This window comes from Furipterus horrens, unplaced genomic scaffold (assembly GCF_987537825.1).
Source record: "Furipterus horrens unplaced genomic scaffold, mFurHor1.1.pri manual_scaffold_9, whole genome shotgun sequence".
Classification (NCBI taxonomy): Eukaryota; Metazoa; Chordata; class Mammalia; order Chiroptera; family Furipteridae; genus Furipterus; species Furipterus horrens.
This window is the reverse complement of record NW_028327179.1, coordinates 12,036,383-12,063,601: the sequence shown is the minus strand read 5'-3', so window position 1 is coordinate 12,063,601 and position 27,219 is coordinate 12,036,383. Positions and strand designations below refer to the sequence as shown.

The window sequence follows — 27,219 nt, the reverse complement described above, 5'->3', positions numbered from 1 at the left end:
TTTTCTTTTTTTTTTTATCCATTGCCTGTGCTGAGAAAAGATGAAGATTGTGGTGGAAGGAAGGTTCTAATAAAAGGAAAATTCATCAGTTGTTGGAGGTAAAAGGGATCTTTAGTTGTTGATGGGCCATGTTTAGGATTAAAATCACGGCCTGACTATTGCTGCTTGCGAAAGTGCAGACCCATTCCTGAGGGCCTAAGACCAGGGCAGAGTTACATCCTGGATCCGGGTTCCTTTGGCCCTTTCCATGCCTATTTTTAAAACAGTGACCTCTTTCCTCTTCTAATTCTTTCCAAGAACAGTAAGGCTGCCTCTAGAATAATTAGAAAAACATTCCGAAGTTGACATATTGCCAGTAATGGAAGTTATGAAACAACTTTAAGTCCATTATAGTAACAACTTGCATTAATTAATAGCACATTATATTATGTACACTTTTAAATTGTTGGTAGTATTTCACAACTGTCTGCCTTTCCTTTGTGTGTCTGTCAGTATTGCTGGGCTTTAAGGATCGGGCAGCAAATTAAGAATGATTCATTCATTCTGTACAATTATCTACCAAATTCCTACTCGAGCCTGTAAAGAGTCTGAGACATTGATCCTTGTGGCTCTATAACCTTGGTCAGGTCCCATGAACTCTTTAGATCTTGGCTTCCTCAACTGGAAACTGGAAAGAAGAGCTCTGGCCTTTTCTACCTCAGTAGGGACCTGGGAGAAGCAAAGAAAATGCTGAACAGAGAGGTCCTTAGGAGCAACCTAAAGTAACAGAGACGTCAAGGATTAAGATAATGATGCATGAGTATGTGTTTCAAGTGGGAATGAAAGAAAAAACATAAGAAACAAAGACAAATATGTCAAAAGGAATAACAGTGTTCCTTGCTTTGCCTGATATCAGTAGCTGAATGATTTTGGGGGGAGGCACTGAACCTCTCAGGGCCTCAGTTTTCTCATCTGTGGAATGCGGTTTATATTAACAGGTGCTCTTCTTATTATACAAGATTATGGTATCAAGTGGGACAGTGTGAAAATATTACTGGAATAAGAAAAGACCACCCAACTGTTAACTATTACTGACAATGGTAGTAGAAATGCCTGATGAAGCTGCAGTATCCTCAGGGCTTTGATCAGTTTAGCCACCTTTAAGAATGAAATCAATCCTTTGGGATCCATAAGGCAGGAGCTGAATCCATCATGAGGAGGGGCCTGGCCTTGGTATCACACTGCTGGGATTCAATTCTGGTCCCTGCCACTAATGGGCTGTGTGATCTTGAGTAAGCTTTTAACTCATTTTTGACTTGGTTTCTCCACCTCAACTCATGAAATTGTGAGGATTAGTGATATGCTATGAGCAATGCATTTAGAATGGTCTCCAGTCCACAGAAGATAGAGCTATCTTCATTTGTGGGCATTCTTGGCAGCACCTTGGTCTCATGATGACTAATTTATAACATTAGCTGTAAATTTAACTTATTAACTAGCGTTCCAGAGTATGTTTGATAGTAGAAAAATCTGACTCAGTGAAAAAGCATCTATATGTATAGACACATGGCTCAGGTCTTTTTGGTTCCTGCTAAACCTGCTTGCTTTTAACCAGGCACAGCAGATGCCTAAATCACTCTCTGCAAGCAGGAGGCGCGGGCAGAACCCCTTTGTATCCCTGCCCATAGTCCTTGGGGAGCCCATAGAAAACCTACTTGTGTGCCTCATATTTCCTTGTCCCCAGGCACTTCTTTCCATTCTCTCTGTTCTCTGGCAGAATAACAGTACCCAGACATGGAAGATCTGCTCTTTTCCACTCTGGAGCCAGCAAGTCAATCACATGTCAAGGCCCCTGGTTCCCTTTTGGGAGAGAAATCTCTGGGAAGGGCAGGTTTTCTACTCTGCTCCAGCTGCTTCAGTTCCAGGGCAGTTTTTAATCTGCCACCAAGTGAGGCGTGTCCTTGGTGGATGAATGAGAAGATGAGTGAGGAGCTAAACGGGATAATGACACCGTTCCGTGATACGGCAGTGCAGGAAGAGATACACGGAGGACATGAAGTGGAAAGAACAGGGAAGAGTAAACATGGGTTACAGAGGCACAAAATTCTATATCAGAAGTACCAAAAAAATAGGCTACATTTATAAAAAGCCATTCCAGGCATAGCGGAGAATCATGGGAATGTAGAAACCAGGGTAACAAAAGGGATTCAGAAGGTGGCAGTTCTAAAACCAGAGTGTGCGCAAAATCACTTGGAGGGTTTGTTAAAACAGATTGTTGGGCCACCCCTCAAGAGTTTCTAATTCAGTAAGTCTGAGAATTTACAATTCTAAGAAGTTCCCAGGTGATGTAGGGACCACACTTCAAGAAACATTGTCAAAGAGGACCTGAAAAGAGTTGCCACGAGGTCACATTGTTTATAAATGGGCCTCAGAACTCAACGAGACTCAAGAAAGAATCGCTGGAGGTCTGCAGAGACAGAGGAGTAAAGGGATCCCCAGTGCCTGAGTTTCCACAACAAATAGGGTCAGCAAGTGTGTTGGGGGCGTGAGTGATTAGACTGGCTGACCAGGGGAATCTATAAGGCACCCCCACCCATGTGATCCTCCGTATGATAGCCAGACTCGACAATGTATATGTGTGTGGATTCTGCAACCCCTTCCAAGGAGTTGCCCGTTTCCTTCAGTCCCTCAGCTGCTCACGGTTAATTACCCGTCCCTTAGAAGCCTAGGCTAAGGGGGGCCCTGATCTGCCACCCACCCCTCCTGGGGTCCAGCTTAGTTTGTGGGCGCTTAAGACGGGGTGAGGCTTCCTACCGACCGAAGACCGGCTGCCCTCGGGGAAGGGAGGGTGGACTGCCGCCTTGGCAGAGTGGCGGTTTTGGAGCCAGCAGAGATGCTGGGACGCACCATGATTTCCGCCTCTGGCGGTCGGCAGTGGGGGGCGCACCAAGACAGCAGTTCGGGAGCTGCGCTTTGTCACTGCGGCGGCTAGGGGTGGGAGGGGAGGAGGGCGCAGAAGGGGCCACGGGCTAGGACGGGGCGGTCCGCCGGATAACAGGTCGGAAAGGGGAGCTCAGGGGGCTCCGGGCTGCATTTGGCTTGGCCCTGTGCGGAACAGGAATGGACTGAGATTCCAGGTCTCGGCCAGGCCTGGGCGCGCACTCTAGTCCTGGGCAGGTGACACACTGTCCTCTAGATCGACATCTCTCCTGCTCTCCCTCCATTACGAGCCCCTCATAGCCGGTACCCCACCCTCTGAAACTCTTTGCTGCAGGCGCATGCGCACCCTCACTCACTTAAGGCCGAGCTGCTGGGACGGGAACTCACAGTCCCTCCACGTCGCGGCGCCCTCTGGCCCTTCCTGTCCTTGGCCACCCTTCCCGTTTCCCCCCGCTCCTCGGAGACTTACAGTGACAGCCCGACATGGATCCTGCCCATCGCTCACTGGCTGCCGCACCCGCCAAACCAGCCAGAGAAGGGTGGCCCCTGTCCGTGTCCTTCGGTCATGCCCCAGGCACCGCGGTTGTCTGTCTGCGGTGTTAGGGAACGTAGTCCTCGGCCCTGGGGACACAACGCTCACGTCAGAGAGAGAATGTGGCTTTTGGAAGCTGGAACTGGCAGCTCCGCCAATTCCCAGCTGTGTGACCCTGGGCAAGCTCCTTAACCTCTCTGAGAGTCAGGTTTCCCCTGCACAACGGGAGAAACTGTACCCTATCGGGGCTCTGTGAAGCTCAGTAGGAGGAGGGGGAGTAGTCTGGGTCCCCTTATAGGAAGGAGCTCTATAAAAATCAGCCTTCAGAACTCCTCACACAAGGGTTTTTCCATTTCGTGGAGGGAATGGCTTAGCTTGCCTGACCGGTTGGACTTCCCTGCCTGGGGGCGGTTCTTCCAACCCTCACTCGGGAGACTGAGTCCTCGGTTTGCAGTCTGGCGCCACCGCGTCTCCTGGCCCGGAGAGGCAGAGTGAGGAGAGAGGAAGGGGCTTCTGCCTCCTACTTGGCCAGGGAACCAGGCGAGGCCGACATATTGGCAGTGAATACCCAGAAATAGACTCACAGAGAGGGAACGTTCCCGCACCCAGGAGGGAACATTTAGGGAGGGCTAGTTAAGTTGTAGGAGAGAGATCCCACCTGGTAACGACTCCCACAGAGGCAGGGATCATTAGGTTGGGCCACCCTGACCCATGCAGCAGTAGGGGGGTTCCCTCTTCCAGAGCTAGGCTGAGGGTCAGGGGTGCTCCCTCAGGTGAGGCTAGCAGACACCTCTGGCCTTAGGGCAGTTCCGCACTTGGAAAGATTTTGTGCCCAAATGAAAGCTATAAAAAACGAAACCAAAAAGCTACCAGTCATTTTCCCCTCGCCCCCACCCCACCCCCGTTGCAGAAAAGGAAGCCTTGGTATAGGGGACTCCATGATAACTGCCAGTTCCCCGCATTTGGGAACCTCCTTTGTCCCAAGGGAAGGTGAGTGTTGCTTTATACAAAAAGCCCCAAGACTGGTCATTCTCTGCCCTAGCTGCACCTCCAGGGCCTAAGTTTCGAATGAAGGCATGTGCAGGGCCAGCAGGATGTGCTCAGTCCAGGATTCGGTGTGGAGAGGCTGGCCAGACCCTTAGGTTTCATCACTTGGGGCCATTAATCCTGGAGAGGTAGCTGCCCCTTATAAGGGTAAATACTCTGGTAAAGCCACACCCCCTATCAAAGGGATCAGGCCACTGTGCCTGGGATTTGGTGGCGACAGGGGCTGTAGGGGCTAGGGGCATCTAGGAAACTGAAGGCTAACCTCAGTGTCCCTGAGCACTGAGGTTTGCCAGATATGTGAATGGGGCATGGCTCTCAAAAGGTTAAAACTGCCTGAATGGCCCTGGGGAGTTTTGCCCCTTTCCAGACAGGTGTTTAGGGCCTCAGGGGATAGTGATGGTTAAAGGGAGTATATAGACTTTGTCTCTTAGGGTCACCAGAATCAGCTGCTGCAGTGACATTTCTGATATTTTGGAACTCAGGCCCTAAAGACTCTTCGCATCTGCTTGGGCAGAGCAGTTAGTCTCTCCCCCTGCATCCCTGAGGTGGCTTCAACCTCCCTGCAGGTCCTTGCACAAGCCCCACCCAGCTTCTGGGCTCCGTTTTAAAACAGGGCAAGGCCTGGGGGTCTTCTCCAGGAAGTTTCCAAATGGTTTTTGCCCCCCCCCTTTTTCTTTCCTCTCCTTTATGCCCAAAGCAAGTGACCAGAGGTTAGTTGCTCACACCCCCACCCCCCACACACTTCTCCCAACCCCTATGAATCCATCAGGGAATGAGGCGGAGGAGGAAGCGCTTTGGCAAAAGACACAAGAGACATTTTGGGAAGAAAAGGTTCACTATGCAATGCCCAGTGTTTTCTAATAGTTCTGATTGAAGCTAGAGGGATGGGGGTTAAGTCCGGCCTCTGTCACTTACACATGAGCCTCCTCTCTGGGCTTCAGATTACTCAGCTGCAAAGTAGGGCTGATTCTCAATATCTTCCTCAGGCCTGTTGTGAGGATGGAAAGTGCTAGAATAGGTGAAATGCTTAGAACAGTGACTGCTCTTATCATGGGGGTTTCCCAGACTTTCAGAAGGAGTTTCTCTTTGTCCTCCTGGGAAATCACAGGTGAGGCAGGACAAGGACAGCCCGTGAGTGCAGACCATGAGCTTTCTCATCTGAGGGGCCCCTGTACCTACCTAGATCCCAGAGAGGGCTGGGGGCTTGTGGAGGATTGCCTTATGGAGAGTTAAGTCATTGTTGGGTGTTGAGGCATCCCTGCAGGCCAGGGATGGACAAGGCCTAGGAAGGCCCGAATGTCCAGGGTCTGACATTCAGCGGGGGTCTGGCTATTTGAGTCAAGACCACTGGTCACTATATAATTATGGGAGAAAAGGCACTTCAACTTGTTGAGGCCTTTTAAAGAATGTTATGTAGATTAAACTAGAAATGACCATCAATGTACTTTGTAATAAAAAGCAAATGTCAGGACAGTAATGGTGAAGGAAAAAACCTATATCATCTCTGTCAGGGTGGGAAACGGGGATGCCTGGGTCTTCAGAGGCTTGGGTGTTGGGGAATTGCTCATTGGCCAGAACACGGGCACTCATAGTTGTTGACTTGATGTCAGGGGCGAGCCTCAAGCTTGGGGAGGTGCACAGGCCCCCAGTCCTGCCCCAAGTCCTCCAGCTCTCGGGTGGGCAGGTGATGGTTGGGAGGATGGGGCTGGCCAGGCCTTAGTGCACAGCTCAGGCTGGGGAAGCTGCAGGCTCAGGCCTACAGGAGCCAGGCCCACAAATGAAACAGCAGGATCAGCTGCAGGGCTGGCGGGCTCCAAGGACCTGAGGAGGAGGAGGCAGCTGGGTCGGGAAACCATCCAGTTTCCAGTCCCAGAAGCCTGGCCCTTTGCTTCAGGAGGTGTGGAGACAAGGGAGCACTTGTCCAAACCAGAGTTCCGGAAGCCGCAGGTTCTGCCTGCCTGAAGGAGAAACTGTTCCGTGGTCCCCACCAAAGGCTCACCCAGCCGTCAACTAAACTGCCTCTGCGGGGTGGGGGAAGGGATCTAGGGGTGATCTGCCCGAGGAAGCAGGACCTCTGGAGGGTCCACTTCGCAGTGCCTCTGAGCTCTGGGCTCCCAGATGGGCATCAGCAGCAGCCAGGGACCGGGCAGGACCGACCTCCAGGAGTCCCTTCACCCCCACGATCCCTGCCTCGGAGACCTAGCGGCTGGGGAACTTAGACCGCCAGCCGCGTGCCCCACGCTGGAAACATGACGCAGGGCTCAGGATCAAGATCCACAAGAGCCAGGCGACGCTTATGGTTTGAAGGGAAGCTCCCTTTGTTCTCACGTTTTACCAAAGTGAAAAGCAAAACCAATCGTTTCTTGATCAAATTTTTGCTGGTACCGAAGCAGCCAAACCAGCTCTGGGAACCCTGTGCCCTGTGCCAGGTTGCCTCGCCTCTTCCTTTCCGCTGGGCCGGGTGATCGCCTCTGGGAGGCCCCGCGTCCGGCTGGAGCAGGTACTCAGGCCCCAGACGTCACTCCGGAGGGGTTCGCAGCCACTGAGGCAGTCCCCACACCCCCGCCGCCGCTCTCCCGAGGAGGGTTTTCTTGGGAAGCGAAGCGGCTCCGCAGGATCAGCGCTTCTGGTGGCCCAGACCCGGCTTCCGATTCCATTTAACACATGGCTCACTCTTATCTCGGCGTCGCCTCCCGTGGATTCCCACCCGCCTCCCTCGGCCCGGCCCGGCCCAGCCCGGGAGGAAGCGGAGCCGAGAGCTTTTGAAGTCCGGAGAATTTCAATCCCAGAAGAGCCGCCGGGACCTAAGCCTGTCACCCAGCGGGGAGGGGACAGCAGGCCAGCGGTGGCAGGCGGGCCATCCACCGGGCCAAGGGAGGTGAGAAGCGGTGGGGGCTGGGCCGGACCCTACTTAGGCTGTGTCACCCCCTCTCCGATTTTATGCGGCTGCTGCTGACACCCCCTCTATGAATTTACCTTCCTTTTCGAGCTGTGTTGGGAAGATTACCTTCAAGACACAGTGATAACCACGCTATTAAAATACCCCCAAACCGAAAAAACAAAACAAACAAACAAAAAAAACAACAGAAAGTGTTTTCATCCAGCCCCCTCCTGTTTTCTTCCTCCTCATATTAAAATTCCGGCCTCTCTTCATCTGATGGTGACAAAAGGATGCTTTTGGAAGTGACATTTGGTTAAAGATTTTTTTCCCTCTGCTCCTGGGGGTGCAAAGGCCTCTAACGAATGGGGAAATTGAGGCTGCTTTGAAAGGGCAGAGGCAGGAGTCGGAAAGAGGAATGGGGCGGGGGTAATCCCAGAGGCTTCAGATCCAAAGCCCAGAGGATGCAGCCAACCTCCTGGAGAGGCTGTGTCCCGGGTTGAGCCTCTTTCCTCCCAGGAAGGACCCAGGAAGAAAATGCCAGTGGCACCTCTTGATCTCTCAATCCTACCCCGCTTTCATCTAGCAGGGAAAACCCAGAGAAGAGGATCAAACGCAGAGCACTCCCAATTGAATGCAAAACGGGGGGCGGGGCGGGGCAGCCCGGAGTCCCTCTGAGGAGCAGGCCCCACAGAGTTGAGCGCAGCGGGAGTGGGGGTGGGGGTGGGAGGGGGCTCTTGGAGAAGGAAAAGGGCTCCAGAGGAAGGAAAGGGTGGGCACGCCCCAGGCCCAGCCTCGAGAGGGCCCAGCTGAGGGTGGGCGACCTAGGCAGCTCTAACACAGATGCTGGGGGCTCAGCTTTGACAGGAAGGAGAGAGAGAAGCCAGATGGTCCCTCAGGCTCTGGCTGCTGCTGGGAAGAGCAGGGTGTGACAAAATCCTCAGAAAACTCTGCACCGCAGCAAAAGGCTCTGGGATTCCCCGCCCCCCCCCACTCCCAATCACTCCTCTCACCTTTTAAATATCCCCCAGGACTTGGGGGCTAGCAATGCTCAGCAGATGGTGGCTTTGGGAGTCCCAGGAGTGGAGGTGTCTATGTGGACATCACCATCCGAATCCCTTCCTCAGGTTGGTGAGGATCTTATTGAATAAGGGACATAAGTCAGAAGCAGGAATGAGAAGGGAATGGTCCTCTCCTTGAACCCCTTGCTTCCTCTACCTCCTCCATTAGTCCACAGACAGGAAGACTGAGGCAGGGAGAGAGGGAGAAGAGGTGGGAAAAAGAAAACAGAAGAGAAGGAGAGAAAGGTAGGCAATAGAAGGACAAAAAAGAGTAATAGAGGGACTTGCCTTTGGAATCTTGGAAACGGGGGCTTTGTCTTGGGACATTGGAGAAGGAGGGGGTGCAGGGGCAGCCTTGGTGGTTTCAAGCTAGAAGGCCTGAGGGGGTGGAGAAAGGAGAGGTGTAGGGGCAGCAGTGCAGAGAAGGGGCCCGCCTCCCATCCATAGCAAAGTACGGAGAGACTCAGCCCACCAGCCCAGCCCTGATGGCTTGCTCAGAGCTGGCAAGGGTCGGTTTCCTAAAGGCTTCTAGTTTGCCTTCCCTGGAAGAAGACCAGAGAGGGAACCTGTGGGCTGCTGCTCCCAGAGATACCAAGTACAACAAACGCCCTCCTCCTGGGCTCTGCCATGAGGGTCCTCCTTCTGTCCCCAAATATTCATGAGAGCATTTTTGGTGTTGTTTCTCTCAGGACCGAAGGCCCCGGTGACAACCCTGTGAGTCGAACCCCTGTGAACCCCAAAGCTGTGGCTCAAGTACTCTGAACCCTGAACTCCTGCCCCAAATCTCTGGGAAGAACAGTGCCTTCTCCCAGTGAGGGACCCCTGCCGCTGCTGCTGCAGGGGCCATATTAGGCACCTCTTCACTCAAAAACCCAGTTTTGGGGGATGAGGGAATTCATTCACTCTGAATGACTACCTTCGAATAGGGACAAGAAAAGAAGAAAAGGCCACTCTCAGAACCTCTCCCCACCGTACTTACCTGAAGTGCAGGTGAGACCCGAACACACGGAAAAGCTGTTTCTTCTACGAATACACCTGGAGGTCAAGCCGAGCTGTAGAAAGCTTAAGGCCACCTAGAAGGGCGGGGGGAGAAATAAAAGAAAATCAGTGAACATTTTGAATCAGCAGCCAAGGCGGGTCTTTAATGAAAAATGTTAAGACATTTATCTCTTGCCCTGTGGGGAAGAAAAATAGCAAAGTTCTCTCTGGGTTTCCAGGAAAAGGGAGATAGCTAGGGGTAGAAGATGGGAGGAGAAACAAAAAGGAACGGATACCCCAGGCTCAAGCCCCTGAGACGACTTGGGGGGGAGAAGGGAATATGTTCTGGGGCAGCTTGTAAAGAGACTCTGGAGCCCGTTTGATGTTAGCTCGCCAGGGACAGGCGGCTGTAATAACGCCCGGAGAAGCGAGTCCTGTGACTCGGCCTTCACACTGCTAAAATACAGTTATGGATTCTCTTATCAGTGTTAGATCAAGGCACCAAGTTAAGAAAACCAAAGCTGAAACAACAAAACAAAAAAATCAAAAGCATATTCAATTACCGAGTCCCGCAGCCCCTGCGGAACTCGCCGTGCGCATAAAGCTCTGTTTTCTTTCTGCGGAATTCCATTTGCATCCCCTCTGCCTGGGTGTCTCCCTCTCTCAGTGTGTGTGTCTCTCTGTTTTCACACTCTCCTCCCCATTCGAGCGAGGCCCACACCTGGCGCATCACTGCCGAGCCATTAGCTGCGGGTCCTTTCATCTTCGCTGTGGCAGACGTTTCTATTTATCCACTTGAGCTCGCCGAGTGGCGTCACCAGCGGTACTGTAATGACGATTGCAGCAGGAAGATGACAGCTTAGAAAGAAGAGGGCAATGGGGCTTCCTCCCAGAGGCGGTGCGGCACAGAGGAGCGCTCGCATCACAAGGTGACCCCAGCTCCCCACCGCCACCGCCGCCGTCGCCGTGGACATTGCGCTCCGGCCGCTCTGCGCCTATCCAGTCGTCTGGCTTCTCTTTCTCCCTCCCGCAGCTAAGATCTGTGGGACCTCTGGGGACCCAGGGAGCCGGGGGCTAGGAATTCACTTGGGGCTTTCCCTGTCCTTCGTCCTGAGAGCCCCGGGATGGAGAGCCGAAAGGACATGGTTATGTTTTTGGATGGGGGACAGCTTGGAACTCTGGTTGGCAAGAGGGTCTCCAATTTGTCCGAAGCCGTGGGCAGCCCGCTGTCGGAGTCACCCGAGAAGATGGTGCCCCGTGGCTGCCTGAGCCCGCGGGCCGGTCCTCCGGCTCCCAGGGAGCGCGGGGCGGGAGGTCTGGAGGAGGAGCCGGTGGACGGACTAGCAGGAAGCGCTGCGGGGCCGGGCACCGAGCCGCGGGCAGCCGGGGCCGCTGTGCTCGGCCCCGGACCTCCGGCCGCCTCAGCCGACAGCCTCTCGGGCCAGGGGCAACCCAGCAGCTCGGACACCGAGTCGGATTTCTATGAAGAAATCGAGGTGAGCTGCACCCCGGACTGCGCCACGGGGAACGCCGAGTACCAGCACAGCAAAGGTAGCCACTGCAACCCCTTTCCCGGCCTCCCACCGCGCCCACGTTCCACTTCAGTTCGGAGGGGGAGGAAGACACTTCTGTCCCTCAGGGTGGCCGGGGGGACCCATTTGAGCAACTCGCCCCTGCTATCTGAGCCCTGGTGGGGTCTCCTTCTGTGCTCTGGCATTGGCGGGACTGAGGGTGACAGCTATGCTTTGGGGGGAGGGGGGAGACGAAAGCCCTGGGTTTGAGGGGGAATCAAAGTGCACCCCAACCGCTCAGAGTTTTGTGGGACTGCTTCAACTGCGTCTGGGAGATACCTTCCCCTGGCGTGGGTGAGATCAAACGCGGGTTCCGGCAGTTTGTGGCTGGCGGGGTGTAGGGCGCATCCAGGCGCGGAAGCGCGGAGTCCATAAAAAAAAAACCGTAAAATCGCTGCTGACCGGGCCGCCTAGGTGCTGAGGCCCTTCGACCAGTTTGCACGTCGGTCAGAGGTCCAAATTACCTTGTCACTTCCCGGGCTCGGTGGCGCCAGGTCGGAAATGGTCCCAATGATCTAATTGCCTTTGGTCTCCGGTTGCATTTGAAAAGGCGAAGCTCTGGCCCTCCCCCTTGCTCCATCCCTTCCCAGTCCCACTTCTCCACCCAAAGGAAAAGGAGCTGCAGGGGGCAGGCGCCCCACCCTTCCCTGGGTTAAGCCCAAAGAGGGGGAGGGACTGTCTCACTGCTTGAATTGGAGATCCCCTCCCAGACCAGGGGCTAATGTGGGGTGGTGGTTAACGTCCAGGCTGGGGGTCTCCCTGAGAGGGTGGAAAGCTAGAGAACCCACCAGCAGACACTGCTCCACAAAGCTGATGGGGTGGGTGGGAAGAGCCTACTGTAGAAGGGAAACCACCCCCCGCCCCTGGCAGTCAACTCCTTGTTGAGCATTCATTCACATCCACAAATTACCACGGCGACCCTGACTCCCTAACCATAGGATGCTCTAAGAACAGCTCATACTCTCCTCAAATATTCTAAGGTAATAGGGCACTGATACACACACTGCTCTGCCATCCCTGTGACTCATGCCTCCACACAAAAGCAAGAAAACCAGTTCGTGCCCAGCATCCTTCAGTGCACTAAGACCCAGAGTTCACAATACTCCAGCACAATGGTGCATGTCAATGCACTTGCCTGTCTAATAGTCACAGCCTTGCCCGCTCCTGGCAGCAGTGGGCAGGAAGCTCAGAGGAGCTGCATCTCACCTGAGCCCCAGGGCAGGTGTCTAGGGCTTCTGTGCCCAGCAGGGCATACAGGCCTCCCAAATAGCAGCCACGCCAGGCCTAATGGCTGCTATGTGCTCATCTGAATGGTGAGTCCCTGTCCTTCCTTCCTGGCTCTTGAAGTCCCCGGCACCCCCGGAGAAGCAGTGACTGAAGCTACAGAGAGGGGAGGGGGTGTCTCTTTCCATCCTGGGCCTACAGCCCCCATCAGCAGTGTTTCTGTGTCTGTGCTTGTGCGCTCTGGGCTCCCTGTGCAGGGCCAGGCTCCGAGGCGCTGGCCAGCAGTCCCAACAGTGGCAGCGAGGCCCCCAAGAGCAACAGCAGTGGCTCGCAGGGCACCCTGGCCTGCAGTGCCAGTGACCAGATGCGCCGTTACCGCACCGCCTTCACCCGGGAGCAGATTGCACGGCTGGAGAAGGAATTCTACAGGGAGAACTACGTATCCAGGCCAAGGAGATGTGAGCTGGCTGCTGCCCTAAACCTGCCGGAAACCACCATCAAGGTATGTGCTCCTGGGACTAGGGAGAGGGGGTGCACCCAACTCAGGAGCTCAGGAGGAAGTAAATACTACTGCCCAGTTCCTAAACCGTGCCTTGAGCCAGGAATCGGGGTCTGTGGCCTCCCTGCCCACGTGGCAGCCGGGCTGGCAGTGTCCAGGCCTGGTGCAGGCTCCAGGTGTGGCAAATTTACCCTCCGTGAGGTTGACTCTGCCCCTTTCCTAGCCAAATAAACAGCAGGGATGGGGTGCCTGGGCCGGTGACAAGGAAGCGTCCCAACGGAGAGCAGCTGGAAGGGGACGTGTTTCTGGGGAAGTGCTGCCTGCTGCCTCAGACCCGTGTCCCCCGCTACTCGCGCACTGACGCCTGGTTCTGGCAGCGCAGGGGGTTCTGGCTTCAGGGGCGGAGGTTGGGAAGGACAGACACTGGCGTCACTCTCTCAGCCTCTCCTAGAGGGATTCCAGCTCCAGGTGGGGGTGGGGGGTGGACCAGTGCCCACCCAGAGGATCTCCCCACTTGGCTCTTCCCCGAGCTGCGGGCCTCGTCCCCCGCAGTGGGGCAGGACTTCCGGCCTCTGCGCACCGGGCGGAACGCGGCTACCCAGCCTGCGCCTCTCTTCCCTCCAGGTATGGTTTCAGAACCGGCGCATGAAGGACAAGCGGCAGCGGCTGGCCATGACCTGGCCGCACCCGGCCGACCCCGCCTTCTACACGTACATGATGAGCCACGCGGCGGCCGCGGGCGGCCTGCCCTACCCCTTCCCGTCGCACCTGCCCCTGCCCTACTACTCGCCCGTGGGCCTGGGCGCCGCGTCCGCCGCCTCGGCCGCCGCCTCGCCCTTCAGCGGCCCGCTGCGCCCCCTCGACACCTTCCGCGTGCTGTCGCAGCCCTACCCGCGGCCCGAACTGCTGTGCGCCTTCCGCCACCCGCCGCTCTATCCGGGCCCCGCGCACGGACTTGGCGCCTCTGCCGGCGGCCCCTGCTCCTGCCTCGCCTGCCACAGCGGCCCGGCCAATGGGCTGGCGCCCCGCGCCGCCGCCGCCGCCGCCGCCGCCTCGGACTTCACCTGTGCCTCCACCTCCCGCTCGGACTCCTTCCTCACCTTCGCACCCTCCGTGCTCAGCAAGGCCTCCTCCGTCGCAATGGATCAGAGAGAGGAGGTGCCCCTCACCAGATAAGGGATCGCCCGCGGGCTACCGGCTACAGGACGCCCGTGAGGGTCCCACCCAGGACTCAGCCAGAGCCCCTCCCCGCCCCCAGGGCACCGAGGGGAAAGAAGAGGGCCGCAAATGACGAGCAGGACTCGGCCTCAAGGATGGGGACGCCCGGGCAACGGCCTTGGCTGGCGCGTTTGGGCAGCGGTATTGGAAAGGAGGGGCAGAGGCTGAGGGACCTTCCTCTGGGGCAGCCCCTCTTTGCTGTTCTTCACCAGACCCACTGCCCCCTACCCGGGTTGGGGCTGTGGCTCCAAAGCTAAACAAACTTAGCAGCAAAAGCAACCGATATCCAGCCCCTCAGCCCCCCACTTCACACCCGTTTCTCACTGGGGTGCCCTACTCCCATCCCCCAAGGCCAAGCCCAAGCACTGGAAAGGGAAATTGCTGTCTCTCTAAACAAAACGCTGTGTATGCAGAGCGGGTAGAGATTAATCTTTGCCAGCTTTTTCCAAGGCATGGCCAGGGGCTTGTGGATGGCAATGCACCAGCCATCTAGGGGAGAGAGTGAGAGAGATGATTTACTACCACGGGAGAACCCTGGCCCTCCCGTGGAACCTGGGGGCTCTCTTGCTTACCTGGAGCCTCACTTCCACAACATCTTCTGGTTCTGCCATGTACCTGCACCTGCTCTCTTTCCTTCCTACAAGCTTCTTGATATCTCTCAACTTGCAACTTCCTCTCCAAGCCCCCACCCTGCCACCACCCTTCCCGCACTTTTTGTTTAACATTGGCAGGGAGGCTGCAGACACCCCCACCCCCCACCCCCACCAAGAGTCCCTTGTCGGCTTCTACTGAGCCTCTTCTCCCTGGGCCTAACACACACTCTGATTAGTAAGTGATGTGTGTGAGGAGGGTTTTGAATGTTGAATGTATAATAATGATCACTATGCAGCCAGCCACAGAGGACAGAGCTGAGCTATTAACAAGGCGCCCAGGGAAGAGCTTAGGGAGCAGGACCTCATCTCCCTCCCTCAGTATCTGGAGGCTATTTCCAGCCTTTGCCTTCACCAGGAGCTTTCCGGCCCTGCCCTTTGCATTTGGCATTTTGCATTATTCTTCCTCTCATTTTTCTCCCAAGCTGCCATTGGAGCCAGACTTTTAGATACCTGTGGGAGCCTTCTGCCCCTTGTGGGGCCCTCGTCTCACCCCCCCAACACCAGAGTTTGTTTAGGAGCTACTCCCTAACTCTCACTCCCACTCTCATTCTTATAGCCAGCTCTTGAGGGCTAGGAGAACCTGTAACCCTCAATGCAAGCTTCACCCTGGCTGGGAGGGAGTGGTTCTTCCTGTAGGTGATGAATTTGCTTTGGTTTTCCTTTGAAGCCCAAAGAATTTGCTGTTACAATTTGTTGACCATATTGCAATAAAAGCTGGACATGATTCTCACTTTAGCATTTTAGTTTTTTTGGCAGCAGGCAGTAAGTAGGTTGACTCTTTGAATTGCTAGTTCAGCCACCTTAGGCTTGGACAGGGAAGGAACCAAAAGATGAACCCACAAACTGGGAGTCTCCCAAATCTTTGCTGGGCACTGGCAGGCTCCAGGTGGACATTGCACAGAGGTGGAGAAGGCAGGCTCCACGTTGCCCTGAGGTGCATGTTTCCTTAGTGCTGTGCATGCTGGGGGCCTCCCAGGGCTAACCTGGAAGAGCACCGACCCCACCTGGGGCTCACTCCTGCAATGCTTTCTCCTCCACTTGCTCCAACGCTTTAAGAAGAGGTGACTCTGGACTATAGTTTTTGTGGATTCTACCCCAACACAAGTAGAAACAAATGAGGCAGTAGGGGTGGAGCTTGAGAGCTGCAGAGAGCTGGGTTTGCTGGTCAACCTGGGTCTGAAAATTAGGGCTCAGGGAAGTGAGGGAGGAGGACTCCATGGTTGGGATGGAAGGGTCTGAATCTTCAAACTGGAAGTAATTTACAAGGGTGGATTTCTGGGCTTGTCAGGGCAAGGGGACAAGTAGTGCTCAGCAGCCACCTCACTCCCACCGGCTGTCCCCATAGGAGAGCCACTGTGGCTGTCTCTGAAGTCCTGCTCAGGTAGAGGAGAGACAGGTGTTCTCAGCAGGTGGGAATTCAGAATGCATGGATTCCAAGGGTCGTCTGCGGGTGTGTCCCTGAGCAGGTGTGGACCTCTCAATTGGCCTCCAGCCTTCTTCCAGCTCCAGAGCAAACCCTTCTGCACACAGTGATGCCCCCTCACTCTGCCACCCCCTATCCCTGGGTAGCTCCCTCTGCAGCTGGGAAGCTTCCCGTGCCAAATGCCGGCAAATTTCCCGGCTACTTCGCATCAGGCGGAGATTGCTCGCGACAGGTAAATGGGCTGCGGGTCGCTGTAATGCCAGGCGTATTTTCAGTTAATAGGGAGGGAAAATGAGGTGTCTGCAGCGATATTGGAAAGTACAAGATCGATGATCCGGCCTCGTGTCCAATCAGCAGCCTTTAATTGACTGTATTTTCTGGGTAATTGAGCCTCTCTTCCTCCAAATTGAAGTGGAAGATATAACAATACATCTTGCCAGGAGGAATTACTCATTACTTCATAATGAAATTTCCCTTTTGCCAAGGTTTGCGGTTTGGCGCTAGGCACCACTTCTCACACTCCCTCCCCCACCCACGCACCTCAAAACAGGTTTGCCCGCCTGCACCCTGCAGCCACAAGTGGCCTGATACCTACATTAGGGTGGTGGCAGGGGGAGGGGGAATGACCACCCTCCACAGTCTCAGTCTCTTCATCTGTAAAATGAGAAGGCTAGATCAGGCAACAGGACTGACATGCTATTATATTATCATTAACCTTTTTTCAACTTTCTGAGCGCCTCTACTTAGCTTTGCCCCATTTCAGTCCCATTTTGCAGGTGGGAAAACAGAGGTTCCTGATATCACACAGCTATTAGTAGCCCATGCAGATTTGAGCTTCAGGCTCAGGCTCCATCTCCTTTGCATGAATCTCTTTGGGGCCCATAGGCCATGGTAACCCTTGTAAAGTCTGACTCACGTTTTCCCTGGGCTCCCTAATCCAGCTGGGCGGGGCGGGGTCTGTTAGCGCAGACCAGCGCTGGACGGCGGTCCTCCGGGTCCGCAAGACCAGCCGCCTTGCAGCCCCTGTACGCACTCAGCGCTGGCCGTCGACCGCTTGTTAGCCAGTGATTGATTGCCTTATTAAAGCGTGTTCTTGTAAGTGTGACCAAACTGATTGCATTGCATATGTTTGGGATAATGCTCATTTTAAACAACAGGATAAAGAGGATGAGCTAGGCAGAGCCTCGAAGATGGAATGATTCCAGCCAGCAGCTCTCTAACTCTGGCATTAAATTGCCCAGTTACATAGCAAATCACTTGGTTCCTCCATCCCTGTCCCCATTTTTTCCTGGCCTGCAGTTTGATTGAATCCTCCAATGTGGTCTGCCCCATGCATGGCTTCTCTAGTGACTATACGGGCTCTGTCATCCCAGCTGAGAACCCTGCACCACACAGCCGAGACATTCAGTCCTCCTGGCCCCATCCCAGGCAGAGGGAAGAGTGATTCAGAATGCACCGTTTCTTCTTTTCCGGTTTTTGCAACGGCGTGAGAAATCAGGAGCAGCAAAGCCCCCTGTATGAGGTGGTGCAGGAAGTCCTGCATGGGAACCAGCACAAGCACTGGAAGTTTTTGCCGATGGTATAGCTACAGACCAGCTTGAAGAACTGTGACCCTCAGAAGGACAAATGCTTCTGGGGTATTGTCAGGCTTAAATCCACTCCCTGCCCCAAGTTTTCCGTATGTGTTCTGGGGGACCAGCAGCACTGTGATGAGGTTAAGGCCATGGACATCCCCTGCATGGACATCAAGGCACTGAAGAAACTCAGCAAGAGTAAGAAAAACTGGTCAAAAAGCTGGTCAAGAAGTACGATGCCTTTTTGGCTTCAGAGTCTCTGATCAAGCGGATCCCATGAATTCTGGGCCGGGCCTGAATAAGGCTGGCAAGTTTCCTTCCTTGTTGACCCACAATGAGAACATGGTGGCCAAAGTCGATGAAAAAGGTGCTGTGTTTGGTAGTGGCTGTTGGCCACATGAGGATGACAGATGATGAGCTTGTGTACAACATCCACTTGGCTGTCAGTTTCCTGGTGTCACTGCTCAAAAAGAACGGGCAGAACGTCGGGGCTTTGCACATGAAGAGCACCACGGACAAGCCCCAGAGCCTGTACTAAGGCACAGCTTAACAAACCATACTGCTACCATTAAAAACAAAAACGAAAAGAACACACCCTTTTACCCTAGGTCTCCCTGGGGAACGTGGCCCTACGCGGTCATGGCAAATGTGAGCTTCGGGCCCTGCCGCAAGTCAGAGGCCTCCCCACCCCAAGCCTCACACCTCTCTCAAAAGTTTAAAAGATTCTTTTGTTTCCCAGTCTTCTCCCGCTCGGTTGCTCCCATTATTCCTCAATTGAGGAACCCCCCACCCCTCACAGGCACCATATGTCAGCCCAAGAGCATGGATGTCACAGCGGACATTTGTGGAGGATGGCCAGACAGACCAGGACAGCATTCTTGAAATGGGATGAGCTTTTCCTTCTTAGCATCCTCTCCATGCACATCATCCTGGAGGGAGAGAGCCAGGTGTAGGAGTTAATGAGTGGTGGGGAGGGAAAGGAGGTTGGGGCACAGAACTGGGATTTCTTCTAATTATTCCACCCTCAACCAATGGCTGTGGCCAGGTTCTCTTTTTGTGACTGTTGCCTAACAAAGAAACCCTGAGCTGGCCTCCACCTACCTACTCCAGTCGACTTGTAGGGAAGCCAAGCTGCTGGCAGATTGAACTTCCTAAGGGACACCTTTGGGATATGCTGGAATTCTGATTTGCTCAAGATGATGATGGTCTGATGGTCATCAGAACAAGTCAGAAACGATGCCACTCTTCTGGGTGCCGTAGGTAAGTGTACTTGCATGGATTCGTTTGCAAGACCCATGTAGGGATGTGTCTGGATAAGCGACTTGATCCAAATGGCAAATTTCTTCCATCACTCAGCTCCTCCCTGGCTCTGTGGGGGCAGGCACATCAGACTACATTAGGGTGAAACCAAGGCCCAGCTCACCATTTGTGCCAGGTTGTGGAACCCCGAAATGTTGACCCTGGTGGGGTGGGAAAGCCAACCATCTACAAAGCAAACAGAAACACAAAGTCGATTCCAAAATCGCCTTCTCAGCGAATAAGTATGTGAAATTCTGAGCAGGAGCAGGAGAGAGAGAAAGATTGCTACTTAAAAATAACATGAAAGCATTAAGTAATTATTTAAAACAAGGCTGTTTAGAAAAATATTTGTATTTATTGCAGCTGCTCAATTGGCCTCGTTAAAGTTGGCAAGCATTTAAATTGTGTTACAATCTCATTTAAATCCCGCTCTGTTCCAGCAGGCTGAAGAGCTTGAATAGACCAATCACTTCATAATGATGATGAATGAGAAATTAATTCAGATACAAGCAAGACAATTTAGGCCTTCATCTGTTTAAATAGCCTTCCAATATTATTCGCGATTGTGGGTCACAGATTGAATCAATTGTCCAATCTTGTGAAAGTCATATCCTTGCATCTTCATCGAGATTATTTATAGCGCAATGAGGGCTGCTGAAAGGTATACGTTGTTAACAGGGACAATTACTTAAAGGGAAGCGTTTATAAAATGGAAAACAAATGCTGGGGTAAGAAACAAATGGGATCAAAAACAGCCATTCCAATCTGGCTCCTCGAGGGAAGGGAGCGGGCGTGGCCCCCGCAAGATAAGGGACACCCCGGGATCGGCTTCTGGCGTCCTCGCGGCCCACGTAAAGCCGGGTCTGCGGGGCGCGCCAGCCAGCGCCCTGGCTGCAGTGCTGACCCCCGACCAGCCTACACTTCGCCTGCTCCAGGTTGGGCAGGAAACGGCAGTCAGGCGCTCGGCTGCGGGTGTGGCCCCGCCGCGCCTCCCGGGGAGCAGCGCCCTGAGCAAGCCACCCGAGGGCGTTGCACTTGGTGCCACGGGCTCGGCCATCGCCGGGCACAGACCCCGGTCTCACGCGCTTGGGTCATTGTCGCACAGGTCGGAAGGCCTCGCCGGGCACGGGCGGAGGTACTTGGAGGCTTTTGGACTCCGAAGGCTCACCCTCCTCTTAAACTTGGCTTCCTTCTAAGCCCACGGCGGGTCGCTCCCCCTGGCCGTCCAGGGGCAGAAAGCGCCCCTGGGGTCGCTGCACGTTCTTCCCGGCCTAGACCCCTTCCAGACCGGCTTCTCGGGCCTGTGACCAGCGCCTGGTTCTAAAAACAAACAAACACAAACCAAACAAAAACCAAACCAAACAAAAACAGAACTCCCCGTCCTTCCCCCATTAAGTGCCCTCCCTGCCTCCTGAAATAACCCCTCCGAACGAGGCAGTTCCCCGGGGTGGTCACGCCACCGCAAGCGTCCCCGTGCCTCGTGAAAACCCAATGCAGGCGAGGCGGTCGTCAAGATTTCGAGACGACACGTGCCTTTCTGAGGTGTCTCCCCCCCCCCCATCGGGCAAAGACCCAGAAGAGTGTGCGCGGGGAGGTGGCTTTGCTTTCCCCGAATCGGTACACACGAGCTTAGTTAACACTGTGTGCCGCGTCTACACGGGCTCTGGGCGAGGGTGCAGGGGACAAGGAGCCTTTCCAGGCGGCGCTTTGGGGGGATATAAGTGGGGTGGGCTTGGAACGTAGAAGCGAGAAAGGTCGTTTGGTGAACAGAGCCTGGAGCAAAAGGAAAGAGAAAGAGGCTTCCAGTGAAGACAGAGCCGCGTCCACGGGGTACAGCACACGCGCTACTCCCGGCAGCGTCGAGGTGTTTTTTCCCTTTTTCCCCTTCTTCTGTATTTCTGTGTTTTGAAACAAAAGCCCAACTAATGGATTCCTGGCGCTCTGAGGACCCACTCCCGGGAACGACTTTGATGTATTGCTGTCCAATTAGTGCCTTTAATTGGTGTCCTCGGGGACGGGCTGCCCGGAGCTGGGACGCAGCCTCCTCTCGCCTCTCCGGCACACTGGAAAGGTAAAATTTATAACGCACTGTACTGATCCCTTGGGAGCTGGAGCCGGGGAGGGAGGCAGAGGAGGAAGGGAGAGACACGGCTACGTGTCTCAGAGCCCAGACTCTCCAGCCGTGGGGATGGTGGCTAAGGGTCCAGATCACCTCGTTTCTACCCAGTTTCCTGACTCCCCCTGGGCCTGGCAGGAGGGCTCGGGCAGGCGAGTGGCTGAGGATTATGAATGTGCTTGCAGAGAGGCCAAGGGAGAGTGCATTGTCTGTAGAAGCCCACCCCATGTGGTCTCTCATCTCGTTAATAATGGCTGTTTGTTAAGGATTTGGAGGTTAAATAATCCGGGTGGAAGATTAAACATGCCTCATCAAGGCGCCGGGAGCTGAGCCGGGAGCTGAGTCGCACACAGACCTGCACAGGAGCCACCGGCTCTCTGGAGCCTGGAGGAAGGTGGAAATAAACAGCCTGCCAGGAGCCCTGGGGTAGAGGAGAGGGAAGGTCTGGGCTCCCTTTCCAGGGTGTCCCCATAAAATCAACTCAGGCCCAGCCCCTTGATGTGTTGAATAGAAAAATCCATAAAGGAACCAGCCCCAGTGATGGGTGGATTTCAAACGCTGCCAGTGGCCCGCTGAGACCAGAAGTGGCACCCTGGGTCTGAATCCAGGGCCACTCTTTGAGAAGGGTCCATCTGCTGCCTTCCACGCCTTACAAAGTCATACCTCTGGGAAGTAAGGGACATTTGTACCACAGGTGGATAACACTGGATTGGAAGATAGAAGATGAAGTTCATAGCTTGGGCTCTGCCCCTTAATAGCTGTGTCATCTGTATTACATTGTTTTCCTAGCTTCATTTTCCTGCTCTGTAAGGTAGACAGGAGACAGGGCTTGGTATAGATGATGTACATATAATATTCCTTCTTCTTTCCTTCAGCTCTCACTAGAGTTATGGATCTGAGCATCTGTCAGATACTCTGTCTCCATCCACCCTTGGAGGGTTCAGTCAAAGAGGATTTCATTCAGCAAATATTTGAGAGCCTACTATGGGCCAGTCACTGTGCAGCGTATATTCTTTAACTGTGAGAGCCGGATATCAATTTGTATATCCCTGGGTATGTCATTCCCAAATACAACATTTTGTAAAGGAAGACAAGGGAGAAAGAACTGGAGAGAGAGAGTGGACTAGAATGTGTACATATGTGTAGGGGAGAGAAACTGTAGAGTGAAGGGAAAAGGAATATGTAAAAGAAGTGTAGATCTTGCGGAGATGGCAAGGAAGCCAGTAAGGATAAATACTGCAGAAATAGTTACCTGACAGAAAGTTTGTTAAGGGGGACCGAGAGAAGATTCTTTCCTGGAGTTCTGGAGATTTGACAGTGAACTAAAGTTAAAGGATGCCTCCGTTTGACTAGGAATCCCATGACATATGCATCTAATATTGCCAATTTTCTACTTATCTGTTGTTTCAATAGAGTTTGACTCTTTGGCTAATTTCTAAAACATACCACTTACTGAATCCACCAAACAGGGAACTCAGCTCCTGGGCTGAGACTTTTCAAGCTTCTTTGCTATGGGCATGTGGGTTCAAGGAAGGGAGTGGGAAGATACTCCACTGAGGTTTTTCTTCAGTTCAGCAGTAACTGTGGCTCCTACATTTCTCTGCCTTCACTTAGAAAGTCCAGGGACCAGATCTGTGGTGGTGGGCAGTGAAGTTGAATAGCTAACATTTATGGAGTATTTGTCACATGTCACTCACTGTTCTATGCTTTCCGTGTATTATTTCTTTTAATTCCCACAGCAACCACTTGAGGTGAGGACTATGATGCTTCTCATTTTACAGATGAGGAAATTGAAGCATGGAGAGTTAGAAATTGCCTGTGTCACAGTTAGTAGGTGAGTCTGATTCCAGAATCCACACTGAAGCCACGTTTGTGGTATAGTATGGTGGCTAAGGGCAGGCTGACAGCTTATTTCTCTAGGAGTTGCTAATATCAGAGGTGGGTTCTTAGACAAGGGTGCTAGTGTAGGAGGAAGGATGGACTCATGTGTCTATTTTTAAAAACCACAACTCCATTTAGCCTTCCAGAAATACAATCTCCAGGTTTTTTTTTTTTTTTTTTTTTTTGGTGGTATTCAATGAACAGTTTAGTCCAATGAATCAATCCATCAATATTTTATTGAGCATCTATTGTATGGTCAATACCAGACCTAGGTTTACACAGTTTTTTAAAGATTTTATTTATTTATTTTTAGAGAGAGGGGAAGAGAGGGGGAGGGAGGAAGAGAGGGAGAGAAATATCAGCGTGTGGTTGCCTCAGGCACGCCCCCAACTGGGACCTGGCCCACAACCCAGCCATGTGCCCTGACTGGGAATCGAATCAGCAACCCTTTGCTTCACACAGACTGGCGCTCAATTCACTGAGCTACACCAGCCAGGGTGGTTTACACATATTTTAAAATTATTATTATAATTTTTAAGTCTCCACTCAAGGATATATTTATTGCATTTAGAGAGAGGAAGGGAGAGAAAAAGAAAGAGAGAGAAACATCAATTGGGTGTCTCTTCTAAGAGCTCGGATGGGGAATTGACCCCACAACTTTTTGGGATGATGCTCCAACCAACTGAGCCAGAGCTACACCTTATTTTCTTTCTTTTCTAATTTGGTGCTGATATGGCTTAAGGTTGTGTTTATAACCTATTATAAATAATCCGTGCTTTGCTTGAGAAGAACTCATTAGTGGTGATAATCCTGGTTAGGGTGATTTTATGGTAGGAAATACAATTGCTTTGGCAGGGGACTTGGTAAAAGAGAGCTCATCTGTTATCTGACTTACAGCCTGTACATCTTTGGCATCGGAAACTTTACACTGTACAAAATATAAACACTCTGAAATCTATTTATTGAAACAAATGATTCAAGCAACTCAAAAGCACAGATTGTGGACCCGGAGTTTCTGGGTTTGTAACCACACTCTGTCACCTACAAGCTGTATAACATTAGAAGTTTCTTAATCTCTCTGATATACAGTTTCTTCATCTGCAAAATGGAGGTGATAACAATAAACACGTAATAGTGATCTGTTGCTGTAACCTTAGAACTTAGTGCTGAAATCAATAAGCATCATCTCAACTGCTGTGGGTTGGGAATCTTTTCACGGCCTAGTTGGGTGTTTCTGGCTCAAGGTCAGTCCGCTGGGGCTGTGGTCTCATGTAAAGGCTCAACTGGAGGAAAATCTGCTTCCAAGCACCTGTGATTGTTGACAGAATTCAGTTTCTTACTGGTCGGTTGTTTGACTGACGGCCTCAGTTCTTCACTGGCTGATGGTTGGGGGCTTATTTCAGTTCCTTGCTGTATGGACCTCTCCATAAGGTAGTGGGTGTGTATGCGAAAGATGGAGGGAAGGGGAGGGGAAGAGAGAGAGAGCGCATAGTCTTGTTACCTAATCTCGGAAGTGGCATTTCATTACTTTGCCATATTATATTTGTTAGAAGTGAGTCACTAGGTCCAATTCTATCCTAAACTCAAAGGGAGGGGATTACACAAGGCATCAACAGAGCATCAAAACCAGGAGGCAGGGATCCTTGGGGACTACCTTAGGGTCTGCTTCCCACAGACCCTATCTCATAGGGTCCTTCTGAGGATTACATGACTTTATAAAGACGAAGAACTTCGGACAGCACCTGTTTGTTTGCTGGGACCGCAGAGTCATCCTCTGCTGCAATCGAGCACTCATTTCTTATTTCAATTTCTTTCTTTCTTCTTGCAAAGCCATGTAAAAGATTGTAGTAAGGGCAGGGCAGAGTCACTGATGCATGGAAAAGGGGAAGCGGAAGTAGAACAGAAAGAGAATAGAATGAAATATTTGGAAAAACTCCAGGGTTGGGTGCCCTGAGATGAAAGGTAATACAGGGGAGTCTTGTCAGCTAGCTTGTTCCTTACTTTTCAAAGGCATTCTTCCCTGCATCAAGTGAATACCATTTTGTACCCTTCTATTTGCTATCACATTTATGACATGTGTATAGTAGGATTTCACTTTTTAAATTAAGCATTTCCACATACATTATCATACTTAAATCTGACCCAGCCATGTGAGACAAAAATCACTGTTATCACCATTTTAGATATCAGGGTAAAAGCCCAGTGTGATGGTTAACTTCATGTGCCAACTTTATTGGCCACAGGGTCCCCAGATATTCAGTTAAACATAATTCGGGATGTGTCTAAAAATGTGTTTCTGGATGAGATTAACTTTTTAATCATTATTATTTGTTATTTTTAAAAAAGATTTTATTTATTTGTTCTTAGAGAGAGGGAAAAGGAGGGATAAAGAGAGGGAGAGAAACATCCATGAGTGAGAAAAACATCAACCAGTCGCCTCTTGCATTTGCCCCCGATCAGGGACCGGCTTGCAACCCAGGCATGTACTCTGACAGGGAATTGAACTGGTGACCTTTCACGATGCAGGGTGATGCCCAACCGACTCCGCTACATCAGTCAGGGCATGAGATTAACTTCTGAATTGATAAACTGAGCAAAGCAGATTGCCTTCCTCTGTGTGAGTGGGCCTCATCCATTCATTCAAAGATTTGAATAGAATAAAAGGCTGATAACAAAGAATTCTTTCTCTCTGTTCTTCAACGGGGACATCAGTTTTCTCAAACCTCCAGACTCGGACTTGTGTTGGAACTTACCGGAACATTGGCTCTCCTAGATCTGCACTTCTCCGCCCCCGGAATTATGTGAGCCGGTTCCTTATAGTAAATCTCTTTATGTATGTGTATCTACGTATCTACGTTTCTCTTTCTCTCCCTCTTCTGTGGGTTCTGTTCCTCTGGGGCATCCTGACAGATATACCCAGAAAGGTCACATAGTTAGTAAATGGGGGAAATTCAGGACTCAAATCCAGGACCCAAGCCCTTTGTTTTTTCTGCTACACTCTGTTGCCTCAGCTGCCCAGCTTCTCTCTATCAAGTTATAGCTTTAGTGAGAGCCACGCAAAACGATATGGCGTGGGTGTTGTGCTGGGGCGAAGAGGCAATTGTCAGGTACTAGGCGAGGGGTCCCAGTCCTGCCTGACCTAGCTGGTGGAAGCCAACTCAGAAATGAGCAACCAAGAGGTCAAGCCATGGCACCCAAAGGGGTTCAGTCCTGATTCCATAAGTTTTCAGTACCAAGCTTCTCAGTTAGGAAGGTGGAGCCCAGTAGCAGAAGAACAGAAGTGAAAGATGCATTATTACTCAGCAGTCTGAGATCAAAGACAATAGCTGTGCAACTAGCAAGAGAAACCGGTACCAGGAGGGCGGGACAAATAAGGCTCCCAAACTTGTCAGACTGATGACGTTTAGTTAAGACCAGAGCATCAGGCAAGGAAACATGGCTGAGACTTCATTGTCCTTGTCCTGTCATAACCTTTTTCTTTTGTAAAAGAACCCCTGGTTTCAGCTGGTCAGATGGCCACTTAAATAAAGGCTATATGTCCCAGCTGGCTAGGTGTGGCCATGTGACTAAGTTCTGACCAATGAGATATAAGCAGACCTGGTGAGTGTGACCTAATAGGAAGTGTCCCTAAAAGGAGGGGATTGTGCTCTTTTCTGCCTCTCCTTATTCTTTCTGGCTGAAATTTGACATAATGGATGGAATTCAAGAAGCTATCTTGGACCCTAAAAAGGAAGCCAGGTGTGGAGCAAAGCAGACCACGTATCTCTGGACTTCTTTCCCATGAGAGAGAAACTTCTGTCTTCAATGATCCACTCTTAATTTGAGTTTTCTTGCCCCTGGAATTGAACCTAATCCTAAGTAATACAGTATTTAACATTAGTAGGGCAAACTGAAGAGAAGCCACTCTTGTAAACTGATTGCACAAAGACAGAACCTGGAAGAAGGCATGACTGCTGGCGTGGAGGTGATGTGTAAGGTATGGAGCCTTGAAGTTAGACCTTCAGGATGGGAAGCGCACCATGGAGAGAACATAAGTTTTAAGGTGAGAGACTGATATAAATCTTGTTTTGTTGCTTACTGGCTGAGTGATCCAGCAAGTTGATTAATCTTTTTGAGCTGCAGTTTCCTAATCTTAGGGTAGTAAGTATAATTAAATGAGATAGCAAGCATAAAACACTTTAATTCCTTTCCCTTTTCTAATCTTTTACCCCTAATCCTAACTCCATTTACCCCCTGGAGTGGGAATAAGTTTTAATTCCAAGTCTCACCTTTTCTGGGGGTGAAGGAAAGTAGAGGTCACTTGTGTAAGTTTGACCTGTTGGGATTTGCCACAGAACTGGGGCAGA

The 27,219-nt window shown here is 52.1% G+C and overlaps 1 protein-coding gene and 1 pseudogene across 1 annotated transcript; both read left to right on the top strand.

The window, feature by feature from the left end:
• The first annotated feature begins 10,539 nt into the window (after positions 1–10,539).
• Positions 10,540–15,315, top strand: EVX1 (even-skipped homeobox 1). Its single transcript, XM_090287793.1, has 3 exons — positions 10,540–10,966; positions 12,468–12,712; positions 13,334–15,315. Exons 1-3 carry the CDS (start codon positions 10,540–10,542, stop codon positions 13,883–13,885), a joined length of 1,224 nt encoding a protein of 407 aa, XP_090143919.1. The 3' UTR covers positions 13,886–15,315.
• Positions 15,316–17,453: 2,138 nt separating this feature from the next.
• LOC150001280 (large ribosomal subunit protein uL1 pseudogene) lies at positions 17,454–18,115 on the top strand (annotated as a pseudogene).
• Positions 18,116–27,219: the final 9,104 nt, after the last annotated feature.

What these genes read in the sequence shown, in the direction of transcription:
- EVX1 (XM_090287793.1), top strand. Translation starts at nt 10,540, where the DNA reads ATGGAGAGCCGAAAGGACATGGTTATGTTTTTGGATGGGGGACAGCTT. An exon ending in CGAGTACCAGCACAGCAAAG is followed by an intron (nt 10,967 to 12,467) that starts GTAGCCACTGCA and finishes CTCCCTGTGCAG; the next exon opens with GGCCAGGCTCCGAGGCGCTG. An exon ending in TGCCGGAAACCACCATCAAG is followed by an intron (nt 12,713 to 13,333) that starts GTATGTGCTCCT and finishes TCTTCCCTCCAG; the next exon opens with GTATGGTTTCAGAACCGGCG.